Here is a 16875-nt window from a genome sequence, read left to right on the forward strand (position 1 = left end):
ATATAGTATGTAATATAATGAGAAAACAAAAATACTTAAATACTAAACTATCAGATAACTATTTACTTTTGAGCCATTAAATTGCAAACTGAGAGGACAGAAAGATTGTCTGGCATGTACACAGTTTCATATCTAGTCCCTAACAGAGTAAGAATGTAGTAAATATTAGTTTAATGAAGGAGTGAAATATCTGTTATAACAGTCTGTTCAATTCATTAATTCTAAACAAGGCTACTAAAATGAATAAAAATATGTATTTAGATGTAGACTACATCTAAATTTAGATGTAGAATACATTTAAATTGATACTTTAAAATATCAATTTCTAATGAGAAGCCAACTGTTGCCACTTAAGTTTAGAAAAAGACCAAAAAGGAGTGATAAGGTGTAGTATGGATTGTAAAACTGTCATTCTCATACTCTGTGGTGGGATTGCAGATGCATACAAATATTCTGAAGGAGTATTATGATAATATGAATCAAAATTTATTATCTGCATATGTATATGTATAAATTTGGGTAGATAATATCAAGGTTGCATTATTTAAAAAGTTCATTGTGGCATTACTTAAAATACAAAAATTGGAAAAGACTTAATATTAATATTTTTTTTAATTTTTAAAAAATTAAATGAATATGTTTTCTAAGAATTAGAAATAATGCTGTATTTTGGTGAATCTGAAATTTGTTTGTATTTTTAATTCAGAACAACTGAATTTTCTTTGCCCAAATAAGTTCTTTTCTACATATATTACTTCTATAGGTATATGTATATTAGTAAATTAAAAATATTTTAATAGGATTCTGATTTTATAGGTGACTGAATCTTGAAAAAGCATGAAAATACTTGCATTTTATGTGAACAGAGTCTTAAACTGAACAACAAAAAACATTCACAGGTGTAGATTCTTTTTCTTAAAATAATTGAGAGTTCTAATATAAAAATTTCCAGCAGTTAAAAGTAATTTTTTGTGTTTAAAAAACAAAACAATGACAGAGATAAAGAATATCACTGCTGAAAAGTCTTGAGTATACAATATTTAAGGAAAAGAAATCTTACCTGTGCTAATTTCAGTGTTACTCTATCCCTAGTCAGTCTTTCTGAGCCATCAGTTTAAGATCTGTAGAGAACTTCCGATGCAGAAGGCACTTTGATGGCTCCTGGAGGGAATGCTGGTCTCATCACTTAACGTAGTGTACAAGTTATATCTCGAATGTCAAGAGCCGGCTAAGCTATTCCTGTGTTTTGCCAGTTTAGAAATGTTTAAAGAAGCATTTTTTTTTAGTGAAATAACTTTTGAGTGACAAGGTGCAGGCTACCATGCAGTGCATTCTTGGGGACATAAAGATTAATCAAATGTATGGAAGATGATATGTCATGAGCTTTGTAATGTTTTGAACAACCAATAAAAATAAATAAATAAATAAATAAATAAATAAAGATTATTTAGAAACAATGAATATATTCAAATAATAAATAAAATTATCAGGTGAGTTGGAGTGTTGAGTAGAACTATTATTCGTGCTAAAGAGGATGTGGTGTCTTGCTCCCTGGCTTTTGATTTCATGTACATCTTCAACAAGTGAGTCACTGAGCAAAATTTGTTGGATGCACTTGTGAGGCAGGCACTCATGTTTTCTCCAAGCTTTCTCATGTCTCCTTGTCATATTAGAATGAAGCTTGAGAATGAAGACACAGCAGTGAAGAAACATTAAAACTTAGGGACTCAAACCGAGTCCTATCACATCATTTCATGCAAGCAAGGAGCTGTCCTAAAAGTTTCTCATTCTCAAATTGTTACCTACCAGTGGGCACTGTTTTCTAGGTGAATGCTTGTAGTTTTTATTTATATGCATACTTTCTATAAGAGATGTATCACAGCAAATCAAATTAAAATCAGAAATATATTTCATCCTCTTAGATAGAGTTAACTTTTAAAAAGCTCAGGGCACTAGAGAAAATGCTTAGGAGAAGTGTCCAGATGACTCCATAAAACATACAGTGATGTAGTTATTGATGTATTCAGGTGATGATGATTATCACTAATATTTCATTGAAAAAAAATATGACAGTGTAATGTTTAATGATTTCAGGTAATCACATTATATGCCAAAGGCAATGTAACCTAAATTCAGTAGTAGCTGGAACAAAACATGGAAATACCCTGGGTTTCTTCCTAAAGTTAGGTTGCCTAAGATCTCTAAAATCTAATTTGGGGGATTATCCTCAAAATGTTGCATAGGATCAGTTCTTCATACATAAATATGTACTCATAGTTTACAATGAAAATAATGAAACCTAAATATATAAAATTCTATGATTTTAATTTAAATGTATTTCTTCTTTCATTCACTCTATAAATATTTTTGAATAATTGCAATACTTCCCTCAGCAATTTGTCAACGAATTTTATGTTTCACCATTTCAGTTATCCTATGAGACCAATTAGTAAGTTGTAAACTTTGGGAAGAAGAAATTTATTCACAGGTCATCCATGATAGGAATGAGGTCACACAGAAACTTGGAATGGTTCTGGGATTATAACTTGGGATTTCTGAGGCCTCTTTGGCAACTGAGTAATTTTGCTTCTAAGAATAGTCCAATTTTAGCTTTGGGGCTTTCTCTTGGAGGTTCTGAACCTCCCATACCTGTACCTGCACTTCTCAAACAGTTTTGCTCTGCCACCTCTGTCCTGTTAACTTCTGAATTACCTATGCAGAAGCTTTCTGCCTCAAGGCCATTTTCCTTAGATCTGCAAGAGCATTTCCTTCCCCTGATGTCAAGCAGGGTCACAATCTTTGCCTCAAGGGTCCTGACCACTGATCCTCCTCTTTGCTGAGGGGAAAGTGAATAGAGAACCAAAGTTTCACAAAGTTTCATATCTATGTCTCCAATTGCAAGAAACCAGAATGTGAACTCTAAAAGAAACGTTCCCTCTGGTTTCCTTGGTCTGGCTCTTTGAATAGTGTGTACAATTCCTCTTTGGGATAGTCCACCTTGCCTTGCCTTTTTGCTCTCCATGTATATAGCCCCATGAGCATTGCTTCACACTGAAAAGTAACCAAGCCCCCAGGTCATTCCTCTAGCTAATCTGTGAATGTAGGTAAATTGACTTTATTACTATTGAGGTCCCAAACCAATTCCACTGATGAGATGACCAGTACTTTTTACTTTTAAATGAAAAAGTTGGAATAAAAATCCTGGTATGATGGCAACAACATATTCTGAAATACTCAATTCTAACTAAGGTTGCAAGATTTAGCAAATAAAAACCAAACTCAAATTTAGTTGGGCATCCTTTATTTTACTGGCAACTCGATTTCCAACTCCATCAGAAAATAGTACATTTTACTTACTACTTACTAGAAGAGGAGTTTTTTTGTTGTTGTTGTTTGGTTGGTTGTGATTGATATTTATTAATTTTTTTCCTTAATATTGGCTACTTCTCTGTAGCAAACATCCTCAATCAAGTGCTAACTAACTTCAGAGAGTTTATAATTTAAGGGGAGTAAAATTCCCTTAGAAGCTTATGTGTCTTATTTTCTTCATAAAACAATTAAAATAATTATAATTTGGATAGCATCCCACAATTCTTTTTTTTTTTTTTAAAGAAAGAGTGAGAGAGAGAGGGAGAGAGAGAGAATTTTTTAATATTTATTTTTTAGTACTTGGCGGACACAACATCTTTGTTTGTACGTGGTGCTGAGGATCGAACCCGGGCCGCACGCATGCCAGGCGGGCGCGCTACCACTTGAGCCACATCCCCAGCCCCCACAATTCTTTATGTGGTTCTTGTTGATATAACTGGTAATGTTATTAAGGACTCAGAATGTATTTTGTTCTCTATACTCCAACCACTTTTCGCTTGAGTCTCTGTGTTAAAATTATCTTCCTGATGTGGTCTTCCTGACTAACCCTTGTGGAAAAAACATGGCTTTAAATCAGCCAGGTATCTGTTCAGATTCCTGTTCCACTTCAGATCCCACATGAACAGTTGGGTGCATGGCCTACATGCTTTGTGCCTCAGTGCACACACCTGTGCAAAAGTGGGGTGTCTTGAGGATGAAGTGAGAGAGTATGTGCAAGGATTTAGACTTATGATTGGCATATCATGAGCAATTAATAAACATGCATTCTCCTCTTCTTTCTTTTTGTCTTTCTTGAACCCCATATTTGCCCTTTTCACTTCCCATATTATACGTATGTAATGCATATATATTCATATAGATGTTGTGCTGGGCTGAGGAAAGAAGGGGTGTGTCTATGAGTACATTCCTATCTATACTCTTCCCTTTAAATCCTCAAATTCTCAGAGCAAATTCAAACTCAACTTTCCAAAAAATCACAGAACATGAAGCTAATGAGATATTTTTTCTCATCAGTGGGCATTTTCTTACTTGAACAGATTGCAGATAACTAAAAATTGAAATACACTTTAGAAATTACAGTATGCCAGGCCCCTTAGTTAAAATGCACATACCTATTTAGCAAAGTCACTATCAACCTAAGAACCAAGAGTCAGTCTCAAATGACCAGTGTCATGTACTTGGAAGAACTGACATCCACTAGAGGAATCCTATCACTTCAAAAGTCTTCACTGGGAATAATACCACTTTACATTTTAGCTTTTAAAATACTTTCAAATACACCATGCTCTCTGATTTCACAAATCACCCATAGGCAGAATTAAGTATTATTGACTGCATTTAATAGGTGAGAAAATGAAGCTTCAGTGTGATTAAGTAGTCTCCATTTGTCAACTAAGAAGCAGTAAAAGATGTCTTCTGAGACCTAGTTGACATTGTCACATCACTTTCTCTCTCAGGTGCAAAGGAAGCTTTAAAAGAGTCAGCTATGCCAAAAGTACCAGCATCATGAACAGATTTTTTTTTTTTTTTTTTGCTATTGTTTAAAAACTAGAGATCACCAGTCCTCATCAAAGTGCACAAAACCAGTCCACAGAGTATGTGACTCATTCTCAATCCTTGATATAATTAGAGGTTCCAGGCACCTTGGCCAGGCTAAAAATTACAAAAACTGATTAAGGAGTATGACTCGGGGGTCCTGCATTGAGAGAGCAGGCAGGTCCTTGTGAAGTCCTGGAGGCAGTGTTCCCAAAGCCACCCATCTAAGTTGTGCTGCCTGGGTGTGCAGAGGCCTGTTTCTTACTCTAACAATATCGTAAATGCCACTTTTTACTCTATCAGCTGTATTTCTTAGAATGATGAATTTAAAAGCTCCCCTCCTTTTCTGTCTTCTAAAATCCGGATCCTTCTCATCCTCAATACACAACTACAAGTCCTTATTTTCTGAATCAATTGAGACCACCTGGTGTGGCCTCTTTCCCTTTCCCTTGTCTGTCTGTCAGAGTTGCCTGTACTCCCATGTTTTCAGCCTCTCTTAGAAGATGATGTGTTCCTTCTCCTGACAAATTTATCACCTGCCCCTTAACATAGTACTGTCCCATCCTTTCTGGGAACTTTCTCAATTCTCCTATGTATTAAGGCATTTATTCCTCCCTAATTATTAATCTCATCAAATGACAAATGGCAAACAACTTATATCAAAATAATTATTTGCATTTATGGCCATGATTCCTGCCCCCAACCCCATGGATTCCCTAGTAACTCTTCTAATCTAACTTCCACTACAATAATCTGTGGGAATTTACTTTTGATGGGTGACATAGAAAGTATCAGATTGAGAGGAACTTCCATCACTCCTCAGCCTCTTTGAGGTTTTGGTATTTGAAAATAGCATCCATCCTTCTTTCCTTTCATGATTTTTTTTCCTTTCTTTGTGTACAATTGAGTATTTATTTTTCCTTTCAGTCCTTGTAACAACAAAATTTTACAACTATCACCACATTCTGATTCCAGAACACATTCACTACCTTAAAGAGAAACTCTTTACTTATTGGTGGTCGCTATACATTCTCCCATCCTTCCGGGCCCTGGCCACCATTCATCTGCTTTTGTCTCTGGATTTGCTTATTCTGGACATTCCACACAAGTGGAATCACCTAATATGTGATAGTTTCTTACTGACTTCTTTCTCTTGGAATAAAGTTTCATTGATATTGTATCAGTACCACATTCGTTTTAATTGCTGAACATCTTTCCATTTTCTGGATACATCATACTTTGTTTGTCCGTTCATGAGTTGAATGATATTTGGTTGTTTACCTCTCTTGGCCATTCTGAATAATGTTGCTATGTACATTTATATACAACTGTTTGTAGGAACTTATATTTTCAGTTCTCTTTGTTATATAGCTAGGGGTGGAATTAGTATATTTTATGTAATTCTCTATTTTAACACTTCCAGGCCAGGAAGTCATTTTAATTAAACTTATCCTTTTACCTAATATATAAAAATAAACATCACACATATTTATTGGGTACCATGTGATGTTTCAGTGTGTGTGTACATTGTATAATGTTTAAATCAGGTTAAATGTATCTACTCAGACACATATCATTTCTATACCTTGGAAACTTTCAAAATTCTTTCTTCTAGCTTTTTGAAATGTAAAGTACATAACTTTTATCTGTAGTTACCCTACTATGCAATAGCACACCAGAACTTCTTACTAATTGTAACTTTGTAATCATTGATCAATCTTGCCCCATGTCTCCTTACCCACTACACTCCCCAGACCTTGTAACCACCATTCTTCTCAAGTTCTTTATGAGATCAACTTATTTAAATTCCATATATGAGTGAGATCTTGCAGTACTTAAGTTTATTTTACATAGTATAATGATCTCCAGGTCCATCATGGTGTCACAAATGACAGAATTTCATCATTTTTATGGCTAACTACTACTATTCATACCACATTAATAAAATGTGGTACATACATACCACATTTTATTAATTCATTCATCAGTTGATGGACATTTAGGTTGCTCCCATATGTTAGCTCTTGTGAATAGTGTTGCAAAAAATATGGCAATGCAAGTGTTTCTTCAACACACTGATTTCATTTTTCTTTTCTTTTCTTTTTTTTTTTGGGCTATCTATACAATAGTAAGATTGCTGGCTCATATAGTAGTTTCATTTTTAATTTAGTGATTTTGATTTGTATTTCCTGAATACTTAGGGATATTGACCTCTTTTTTTTTTTTCTTCTTGTATCAGTCAATTGGATATTTACTTTTAAGAAATGTCTATTGAGATCTACTGGTCATTTTAAAAATAAAGCTATTTAGTGATTTAGTTTGTTGTTGTTCTTTGTTTATTGCTATTGAGTTCTTTGAATTTCTTACATAATCTAGATAATAACTCCTTGTCATATACATACAATTTGCCAACTCTCATTCTATAGGTTGTCTCTTTTTTTGTGTGTTGATTGTTTCCTTTGCTGTTCAGAAGCCTTTTAGTTTGATGTAATCCTATTTTTCTATTTTTGTTTTGTTTCGTGTGGTTTTGGGTCATATCCAGAAACTCCTTGCCCATTCCAACGTCCTCAAGCATTTCCCCTGTGTTTTCTTCCAGTAGTTTCACAGTTTCAGTTACATTTAAGTCTTAAATCCATTTAGAGTCTTATTTCCTGCAACTGATGAGAGATGGGGGTCTAGTCTCATTCTTCTGCACGTGAATACCCAATTTCCCCACACCATTTATTGAAAACACTGTTCAGTCTCCATCTCCTATTCACAGAACCTTTGTCAAAAATCAGCTGGTTGTAGAAGTGAGTTTCCTTCAATATCCTCTATTGTATCCTCTGTTTCCTTGGTCTGTGTGCTTGACTTTTAATACTAAGCTGTCCTCACAGTTCACTGTTTTCATTTTCACTATCTCGTCATTCCTCCCCCAGAAAAAAAAAAAAATGTATTCCCCAAGTTTTAGACCTTGAGCTGTCTCTTGCTTCTCTTTATCATTAATCTAAAAAACTTTTTGCCTTAACAACTCATTCATCTCCTACATCTATGTGTCTTTATCAACGTGACCACTGTCGACATAGAGCTCTGGGTTATTTACTCCAGTTCAGGAATCTTCTGGTTATGAAGACAGGAGGTACACAGCATGACCTTCTCTCCAAGGCTGTTTTGTGGTCAGATTTCCCCCCTTTGAGCAGCAGCATGCTTTTCTCTCCCTTACCTTTAACTTCACATTTTGGAGTCATCTTTGTTTCTTCCTATCCATTCTAAGTCCTGCTGGTTTTATTTTGATGGTACTTCTTGTGATTCCTGTTTTCAGCGAGCATTGTTTATGATCTTTTGACATTCAACCAAATGTTTCTTATTAAATGTAAACTCCCCAGAGGTAGAAACAATCTCATATCACACCTTGTCTCCTCAAGTATGCAGTGTTTAGTTCTTCCCTTGATTTATGAGCATACTTACAAAAATGTTTAATGACAAGTAATTTTTATATATTTTGTCCTTCCAAACATTTTACCAACACTATCTCTTCTGCAATCTTTTAAATTGAGAAGGAAATCCAAAACAAAGGATTCAAATAATAGTTTATATTCAGATATTAGGCTATAATTTAGTAGCATGTATTTTCAGTTATTATCTAATATGCCAGTAAAAATTATAGCAAGATAGCAATAATGAGTCTTCAATCCATATCCAAACAAAAGATGATATTGGTCTCATAATGAAAAAAAATCGCTAAAGTATGTGAGAATCAAAATATAAATTCAGAGTATTTGCGGGAAAATAATAAAATATTTCATAGCAAAAAGATAAATATTGAAGAGGATGCACAAAAATCATTGTAGAGCTGTAGCAGTAGCTCAGTGGTAGAGTGCTTGTCTAGCATATGTGAGGCACTGAGTTCGACCCTCAGCACCACATAAAAAATAAATAAATAAATAAAGGCATAGTGTTCATTCACAACTAGAAATAAATTTTTTTTTAAAAAAGTCCTTGTAGTTTTTGGAACATGTGCCATGAAAAAAGAGTGCTTATAAAATCATTTTAATAAAATTGATTCCAATTCATCTTTACATTTCATACTTGGGGATTTTATAGTTGAGCAGAATTCCATAAAATATGAAGGATAATTTTAATGAGTCAGATTGTAGGTAATATTATTGTTCTCCTAGATAATCTATTAACACATCATTATCAATAACAACAGAAGAGTGGAGAAGATGGATATGCAAATACGTGGATAACTCATTTCATTTGTGGCAGACTGGGAAATGCTGGCTCTGAAGAGAATATGTTCATACCATTAAACCAAGTGCATGATTAGAGATTGGAGAAATCAAAACCTGTCTCAGCATCAGTTGCTGTTAACAGGCTTATTCCATAGTAGGGTTTTGGAGGTCTTCCAGTGGTTTCCAGCCGCACTGGGTATTCAGAGTATTGAATTTAGACATGAATCTTTAGAACTTCATTGCTTCTGAGGCAGACTTGAAGATCTATCACAGATTCAACACCTCAGTTGTCTCTTCTTTGGATCTACAGCATGAATACTAAGCCCAAAAAGCCCAATGCCAGATTGGTAAATATAAAGCTTAGTAAGTAATTACTCTTATTATAATCTACAATAAATGATTTTACCTTTTAAATTTGGCCTCCATAGTGATGTACAATACAAATACAATATATCCACACATTTATTCTCTAACTTTATATAAAATATACTGTAAAAAAACAATTATTTAAAAATATATTTTCTAATAATTATCTTTTTTTTTCAACAAACTTAGTCTAATTATGTATCAGGCATGATAAAATGAAGGGTCAATAGCTACAGATGCATAATTTCACTCTGATAGATTGCTGTTTGAAAATAGGTTATGACAATTAGATGATTAATTTTCTTCTATTAAATAGCATTATGAGACTTCAGATTACATTTATCAGTATATTCTCCTTAGCAGGAACATAATAGGAAGAAAGGCCAAACAGAATAGGAATTCATATCCTTTGTGGAAGGATCTGAATATACGTTTTTATCAACTACAGTAGGGAAAATAATTAGAAAATGAAATTCTGTTTGGAAACTTATTTTATATTCAGTGTTCAAAGTAGCATTTTAAAGATATAACATGTTAAAGGTTAACATATATGAGTATGAGGAGCAAAATTCTGGATGTCCTGCTGGCAATTTTTTTTTTTCTGGTTATCTGCAAAGTATACACCCTTGTCAGTATAACTAGGGAGTGCCTGTGTAAACATTCTTGTTTCGCCTGTTCCACATAATCGTTTCTTGTATCATATTTCTTCTGACCTCGCTATCTGAAACCAATTACAGGAGATCCATTTGGGCTGCATCTATTTTCATAAGAAGCCTAGGCAGCAGTGTTTTTCTCAGAGATGAATATCAACATCAAATATGCTTCTGAGTGCTTTGTTATTTATGTTTCAGAGAGATTTTGTAGCCTTCAGCTCTCAAGAATGTGTCACGCTGAGCTGTTTATACATTGAAGATATTAATGGGCGTAGATGTCATTTTTCATTTTAATGTCTCAAATGCAACAGGCTGATAGGTTAAGCATTCCTATTTTTATGGGGAGAGAGATGAGTGATGTCTGTTTCTTCCTAAAATATACATCTATTTACTCAGAAAAAAAGTTATTTATAAACCTAAGCATATTCAACACTTTCGGTTTTACTGGTTATTTCTAAACTAGTCTCAAATAATTTTAATTCAGTGTTTCTCTGGAGGGAAAGTATTTTTCTGACAGATTACAAAGGTTTTTCACCCTAAATTCATTTTCATGATGACCTACTCCATAGAATTGCTTTTTGTGTAGTTCATCACAAACTTAAAGTTAATACTACTGGAGAAGAGTGATGTGCTTAAACTTTGCTTTTCTTTCAAAAGTTTAGCTTACTCGGAATTACACAGTAACTGTTAGGAATGACGTTTTCAATAAATATTTTAGAGTAAAATGCACTCAGTTCTGGAAAATATGTGCATTCTCACACCTCCTTGGCCAACAAAATGTGTACCTTAAATCTATTTATAAATGTTTTTATCCTTTTTTCAAAACATTTAATCTGATCCAATTTTTGAAAATACCCTATGTTAATTTTCTTTAGGTTGACTAAAATTAGATCATGTCATTAAGTGAAGTGCACCCTTAATTCAAAACAAATGTGTTTTTGGAAACTAGATATGGTTTGGCTGCCTTAGAAACCTCTTTCTTGTTTATTTGAATCAGATTCAGTCATTATTAAAGGAAATTTTGTAAACAGTTCTTGCCTTTTGTTCTAAATTAATTTGAGGAGGGAGGATTACCATATAATACCTAATTGACTTGTAGAACTTTATGAGTGGCCCTGGAATTTATCTTTTCTGTTTATCAATAGAAGTGGTAAGTGATTTTCACATTAATATTTTATGTAAGTTGACACCTAGTACCTTATATTGATGAAAATGTTTTATCTCTTAATCTTTCATCACTTGAGTAGCTACAGTAATAAATTGCAAAATGAGCTAAATATCTATGAGCAATTGTTTATTGAAATTCAGCCCCAAAGAATACTGGAAATAAAAATGTCATATGATGCATGCAGTCAGAATGCAGTCTGCCAGAGATTCCTGCTTATGAGTTTTAAATCATTCCTGATTTCTTGGAATTGTTTTTTGTTCTCCTACCTCTTAATGTTTACTATAGCAATCTCTGCTGCTAACAAAAGAATGTTGAAATAGGCAAGTAGTTATTTTTCATAAGTGCTTGTATTGGAAGATGACCCTCAACTATTTTAAAGATAACTGTAAATGCATTTGAAAACCAAAGTACTTTGAAAGTGGCAGCATTTTGTACCAAGCTGTCATGTGGTGTCCCATCATTATTTTTACTCCTTTATCAATAATACAGGTATATGCTTCTGGCTAGTGATATTTTCATGAGCAATAGCTTTCCTATATCTAATTTTCTAGTGTTTTTTTTTCTTATCCACTGAGCATTCATATATTCCATTGGGTTTCTTGTTTGAATTGAGGTGAATTAAGGAATATAATGGATGGGGTCCTAGGCTTGGAAGACAAAAACACACAAAGCTTTGTGATTTAATTAAGTTATCATAGTATTGGTCCTTCATTTACCTATCTACAAAGTGAAAAAGTGAGGTTATACAATTTTTAAGGTTTTATCCAACTCTAGAATACTGCACTTCTCTTAGTAAAAATTTATCAGATGATAAAGATTATACAAGAGTACAGAGCTCTATCAGGTATTGGTGGAATACATAATGATTTTGAAATTAAGCATGATGGGGACATTTAGCCATAAAAAGAACATATATTCTATGACAGTTTTTTATGCATTTATATATACAGGATATAGAAAGATTGTGTTGTTTTCCTTTTAAGTTCAAGAATTGGACATGTTCATTAGGAATAATGTTCATATTCTTTAGGAATAAAGAATAATTCATTACACTGTCAAATAGTCTCCCTTACTAGAATTTTACCCATTGCTATCTAAGGATTCTTTTGACAGGATTATGACAATATGACCCACTGGAATGCACTGGGGCCAGAAAGCCAGGAGACCTTGAACAAAGCACTCAGAAATTGTTTTGTGACCTTGAGCAAAGCAACTGATTACTTTAAGCCTCACTTTTCCCATTTGTTAAAAGGTGGGGATCAGATTAGATGATTTCTGATAATTGCTCTTAGTCCTAGTAATTCATGGTTGTAAGATTCCAAATTGTTCATTAGAATCCTTTAAAAAAAAAGAATCCTTTGAGATAATAAATGACTACAGAACTTAATACAAACTAAAGCTGTATATTGATGAACTATCATCTCTAAAGAAGAAAGCAAGTATATGAAAAAAGAAGCCAAATTTTGTGTGGATTTTGTCATCAACAGGAAAAATAATTGACTGATTTTTTTTTAATCTTGAAAGTTTTATATAGACACATCCTAGATCACACTATAGTAACTTCCATAAAAAATTAATTAATTTAGTTAATTTCAACTCATATTTAATTTTTCAAGCTGAATTAAAAGGAGAAATCTTTATTATTTAGACTACTGAGTGAGATTTTTCAGTGAGTTTTGTAATAAAGTAATTATGGAATTGATATTTACTTGTTTTTCCTTCAAACCAAACTCTCATAATGAACCAAACTCTCATAATTCCTGAGTTCACTGGCATGTGCCATCCTTGGAAATATTTAGTTTGACTTGTGATTACTTGCAAAGTTTAAGAAACAAAAGGAAATCGTCGTGAGTGAGTGTGTCTCCAAATGTAAAAAGTGCTCTTGACAAACGGTGCCAGATCCTGCTATGGGAAGACAAATCAATGTTGTTAGGAGATGGTGCTCCTGCATTCGGTTTGTTTACTTTGGTTTCTATGTCTGCCTGCCTTCTCAGAAAACTTGCTTGGAGCCAGACTGTAGCAGCCCTCTCTCTGTCTTTTCATAATTGATCAGGGGATGACTGCCTTCCCTGAGGGTTAAGACGTGGCAACTTTTTCTGTTTGCTCAGCATCTCAATGCAGTAGTTCAAACATTGTTCACACCAGCTGGCAGTGTAATGCCATATGCACATCTTGTCAAAGCAACTGTTGTCATGGATACTGGAAACTCTCTTAAAAACCAGATCATTGATTCCAATCAAAATTATACTTTTTATCAGCTGAGAATCTTAATTATTATGGAAGAATATTAATTTAATGACGTTTTTCTCATTATGAAAAATGTATCTTGCATTCTTAAACAGTAAAGAACAAAGTAAGGTAATGATTTATTTTAGTTTTATGTGTTGAAAATTGTCATCCCTAGTGTTCATTGAACTCGGTTGTTAAGAATGAAAATGAATTTTTAAATACAGGCTCTAAAAAAAGTTGTTGTTGTTGTTGTTGTTTAATGGTAGTATATATTGCTACCTTTAAAATAATTTAAGATGAATCTTGTTTTGTGACCCTAGTTTTTGTTAGATAAGTTCATATAGTACATTCACCAAACTGCCCCTCCTTATATAATGAAATGCTTACATTAGTTTCTTATGTTAAGTTTTATTTTCCTGAGTGGGTAAGAAAACATAAAAATAAATGAAAACATCTTCTATTTTGATTGGTATTCTGTCACACATAGAAACAAACCTGATTGGTTGAGTGGTAATTTCTTTGTTCTCTGATTTTGCTAAGAATGCAAATGAAAACCACTCAATTTTATTTGGCATTAAAACTGCACTTTATTTTGTCAGAGGAGAGGTTTCCCCTTGAATTGTAAGTACAAAAAAAGTGTTTTTAATCTTTAGTGAAAATCCTTATTAATTCACTTTCAAGATAATCTGATGTTGATTTGTCAAATTTAATTACAGCTTCCGGTAACACTTGAAGTCTACTGCTTTTGCTTCAAAATTGTAATATGAAAATGCAAATTGAATGATAATTTAAAAGGGAGTGGGCATTTTAGTTCAACACTCAAATACAAGTTCCTTGTAGAAATGGGGTTATTGGTCCAGTTGATCATTTTTCCTTTATGCACTTTAAACAAATTAATTTCCTACAGGATTACATGCAACTTTATGATTTTGAATAAAGTTGCATACATGTGTTTTGTGAATATTTTGCATATTTGGAGAAAAAAAGAATAATGACTATAAAGGGAGGTGAGGGTTTTCATACAAAATAATTGATAATCAATTTAACTTTAAATAAAAAATATTTAGATATCATCCCCTTCTTACTTCTAGGCTCTGCAAGCAGCAAGACAACTTCTCTTACAACAGCAAACAAGTGGATTGAAATCTCCTAAAAGCAGTGATAAACAGAGACCACTGCAGGTTAGTAAAGCATTCCTATCCTTAGGGTCTTATTTTAAAAGATGCTCATAATAATAACAGATGTGTAGACACAATTGTATATATACAGGGGATTATTACATTTACTTTTGTAGGTCATTTTAATTCCAAAAGAGAATTTATTCATTTTTCTTAGAAGAGAAACAATTTTTTTCTATTAGCATAAGTTTCAAAAGTTTCCAAGAAGTTAACTTGGAAAATTAAAAAAAAAATAACAAAAATTATGTAGGATCTATATTTGGAATACATAAGCATAGAGAATTTGTATAAAATTCCCTTGGGAGATTTTAATGGGGTTTATTCACATGTAGGTAAAAATGTGAAAATTCTTTCTAAAAAAAGTAAAGTTATATTAAAGTGATGTGGAAGGAAACAAAGCAGTCTTAGACAACCCTTCTGCAGTTGTATCCAAGTGACAAATGCAGAAAACCTCCACCATTGCCAAAAAAACTGTTTGAGTTCGCCAGGGAGTTATTGCTGTTGCTACAGTTATAAAAACACATTCTGGAGTTTGTTGTCCTTACTCACTTATATTTGTCCTGTGAAACTGGTAGTATGTGTATGTCTTTTAAAGTAACTTTTGCTACATAATATAACCATTGTTTTACATAGTATTCTTAACCAAAATGTATGGGACATTTTCTTGGGGAAAAACCATTTTTAAGGTGTACATAAAAAAACATTTGGAAGGTTGGAAGGTGGATTCTGGAGTTGGATGAAATGCCTTTCAGTGTTCAGCAGCTTTGTTGAAAGAGAAGCAATGCTTTTTCCTGAATCATGTGTTACATACATTCTAATAAGGCACGTTTAGGGTTTAGTATTTTTCTCCTATTGCTCTATTTTAAAAAAACAATATTTTTTTTTATTTTTTTAATGGCCTAGCTGTCTGTTTTCATTTTCAGATGTACTCACAGATGTTAGCAACTAAGTCTTCCATGATATCCTTCTGAAGCTCAGTTTGTATGACAAAGAATTATAGGCTACTGATCCACACAATCCAGAATTACTTATTACCCCAAAACTGGATTACATTATGGTCTCTAAACAAATCAGAGAGAACATATTTTCTTGGGAACAAAGTCATTTGTGGGAATGAGTGGGCAGAGGAGAGACTTGGGGGTAGAGAATGTTTAACAGAGTCTAAAGCATAATGTCTGCCATAATTGTAAATGAAAGTTTTATTGAATCAGTCTGAATCTAAATTCTTCTTAAATTTTTTTCTTGTTTAAAAAAATTCCACATTCTCTTAACTAATCAGTAACTCTGTAACACACTTTACTCACTTCATATCACTCCTAAAGCTGTAGCACTGAGTACAGTGTTTCTATAGTTACCTGATCCCATGAGTCTCTCCATGCATGTACCTAACAGAAAATTGTGCATAGTAGAAGTCACACTAGATACCAAATGAAGCTTTGATCCTCACAATAGTTTCACAGTGGGCATTTTTCTTTCTTGTTGATGTAGAAAATAAAATTTAGATGCTGGCAACATAAGCCAAAAATAGGAAAGAAGTTCCTGTTTTGAATGTATGAAAAACAGTATTTATTGTTCTATTTGTCATATTTCTTGACAAAGTAGAGGAATTCTCAGTTGTTCCTTCCTCTCCAAAGTTAAGTCCAGTAGAAGTTTCTTTATTGCTGGTTGCCAGAGTATCTCTGGAAAGAATGGCTGGGCTTTAGGTTTTTGACTTGTTGTTGTTGTGGTTGTTGTAATACTAGAATCAAGATTTGATACTTTGATAATATAAATGTACATATTTTTTCTTAAAACATACACATATAATGTGGAAATATTAGAGACTCTAAAATAAGAAATTGTCCATGTAACAATTGTTGTATAAATTTTTAAGCAAAAGTTCTCAAATTTTTACTTTATTATAATACCTATTAATAATTGCAGTTGTTCATCATACTGTATTTTCCTGGTATCACTTATAGTTTAGTGTTTCCTAATGCATATTAATCTAAATATATCTCCATTGTATATTCTGTAAAACTGTAGCATTTTTGTATTATTTGTGATTTTAATGAGATCTCTTGCTAAAACCTATGGGGATGAGAAATTGACTTTATGAATGAGAATTTAGAAATAATGAAGACTTATTTGCTCACCAAAATATATATTACAATTAATATGAG

At 33.0% G+C, this 16875-nt stretch overlaps 1 protein-coding gene across 1 annotated transcript in view; it reads left to right on the forward strand.

Moving 5' to 3' along the window:
- Nucleotides 1–16875, forward strand: part of Foxp2 (forkhead box P2) — a 374093-nt gene that overhangs the window by 208544 nt on the left and 148674 nt on the right. The window contains exon 3 of the mRNA XM_076861639.2: nucleotides 14627–14716. Coding sequence (XP_076717754.2) covers nucleotides 14627–14716 — 90 coding nt within the window. The remainder of the gene's footprint in view (nucleotides 1–14626; nucleotides 14717–16875) is intronic.

Source organism: Callospermophilus lateralis, chromosome 1 (genome assembly GCF_048772815.1).
Source record: "Callospermophilus lateralis isolate mCalLat2 chromosome 1, mCalLat2.hap1, whole genome shotgun sequence".
In the NCBI taxonomy this organism is placed as follows: domain Eukaryota; kingdom Metazoa; phylum Chordata; class Mammalia; order Rodentia; family Sciuridae; genus Callospermophilus; species Callospermophilus lateralis.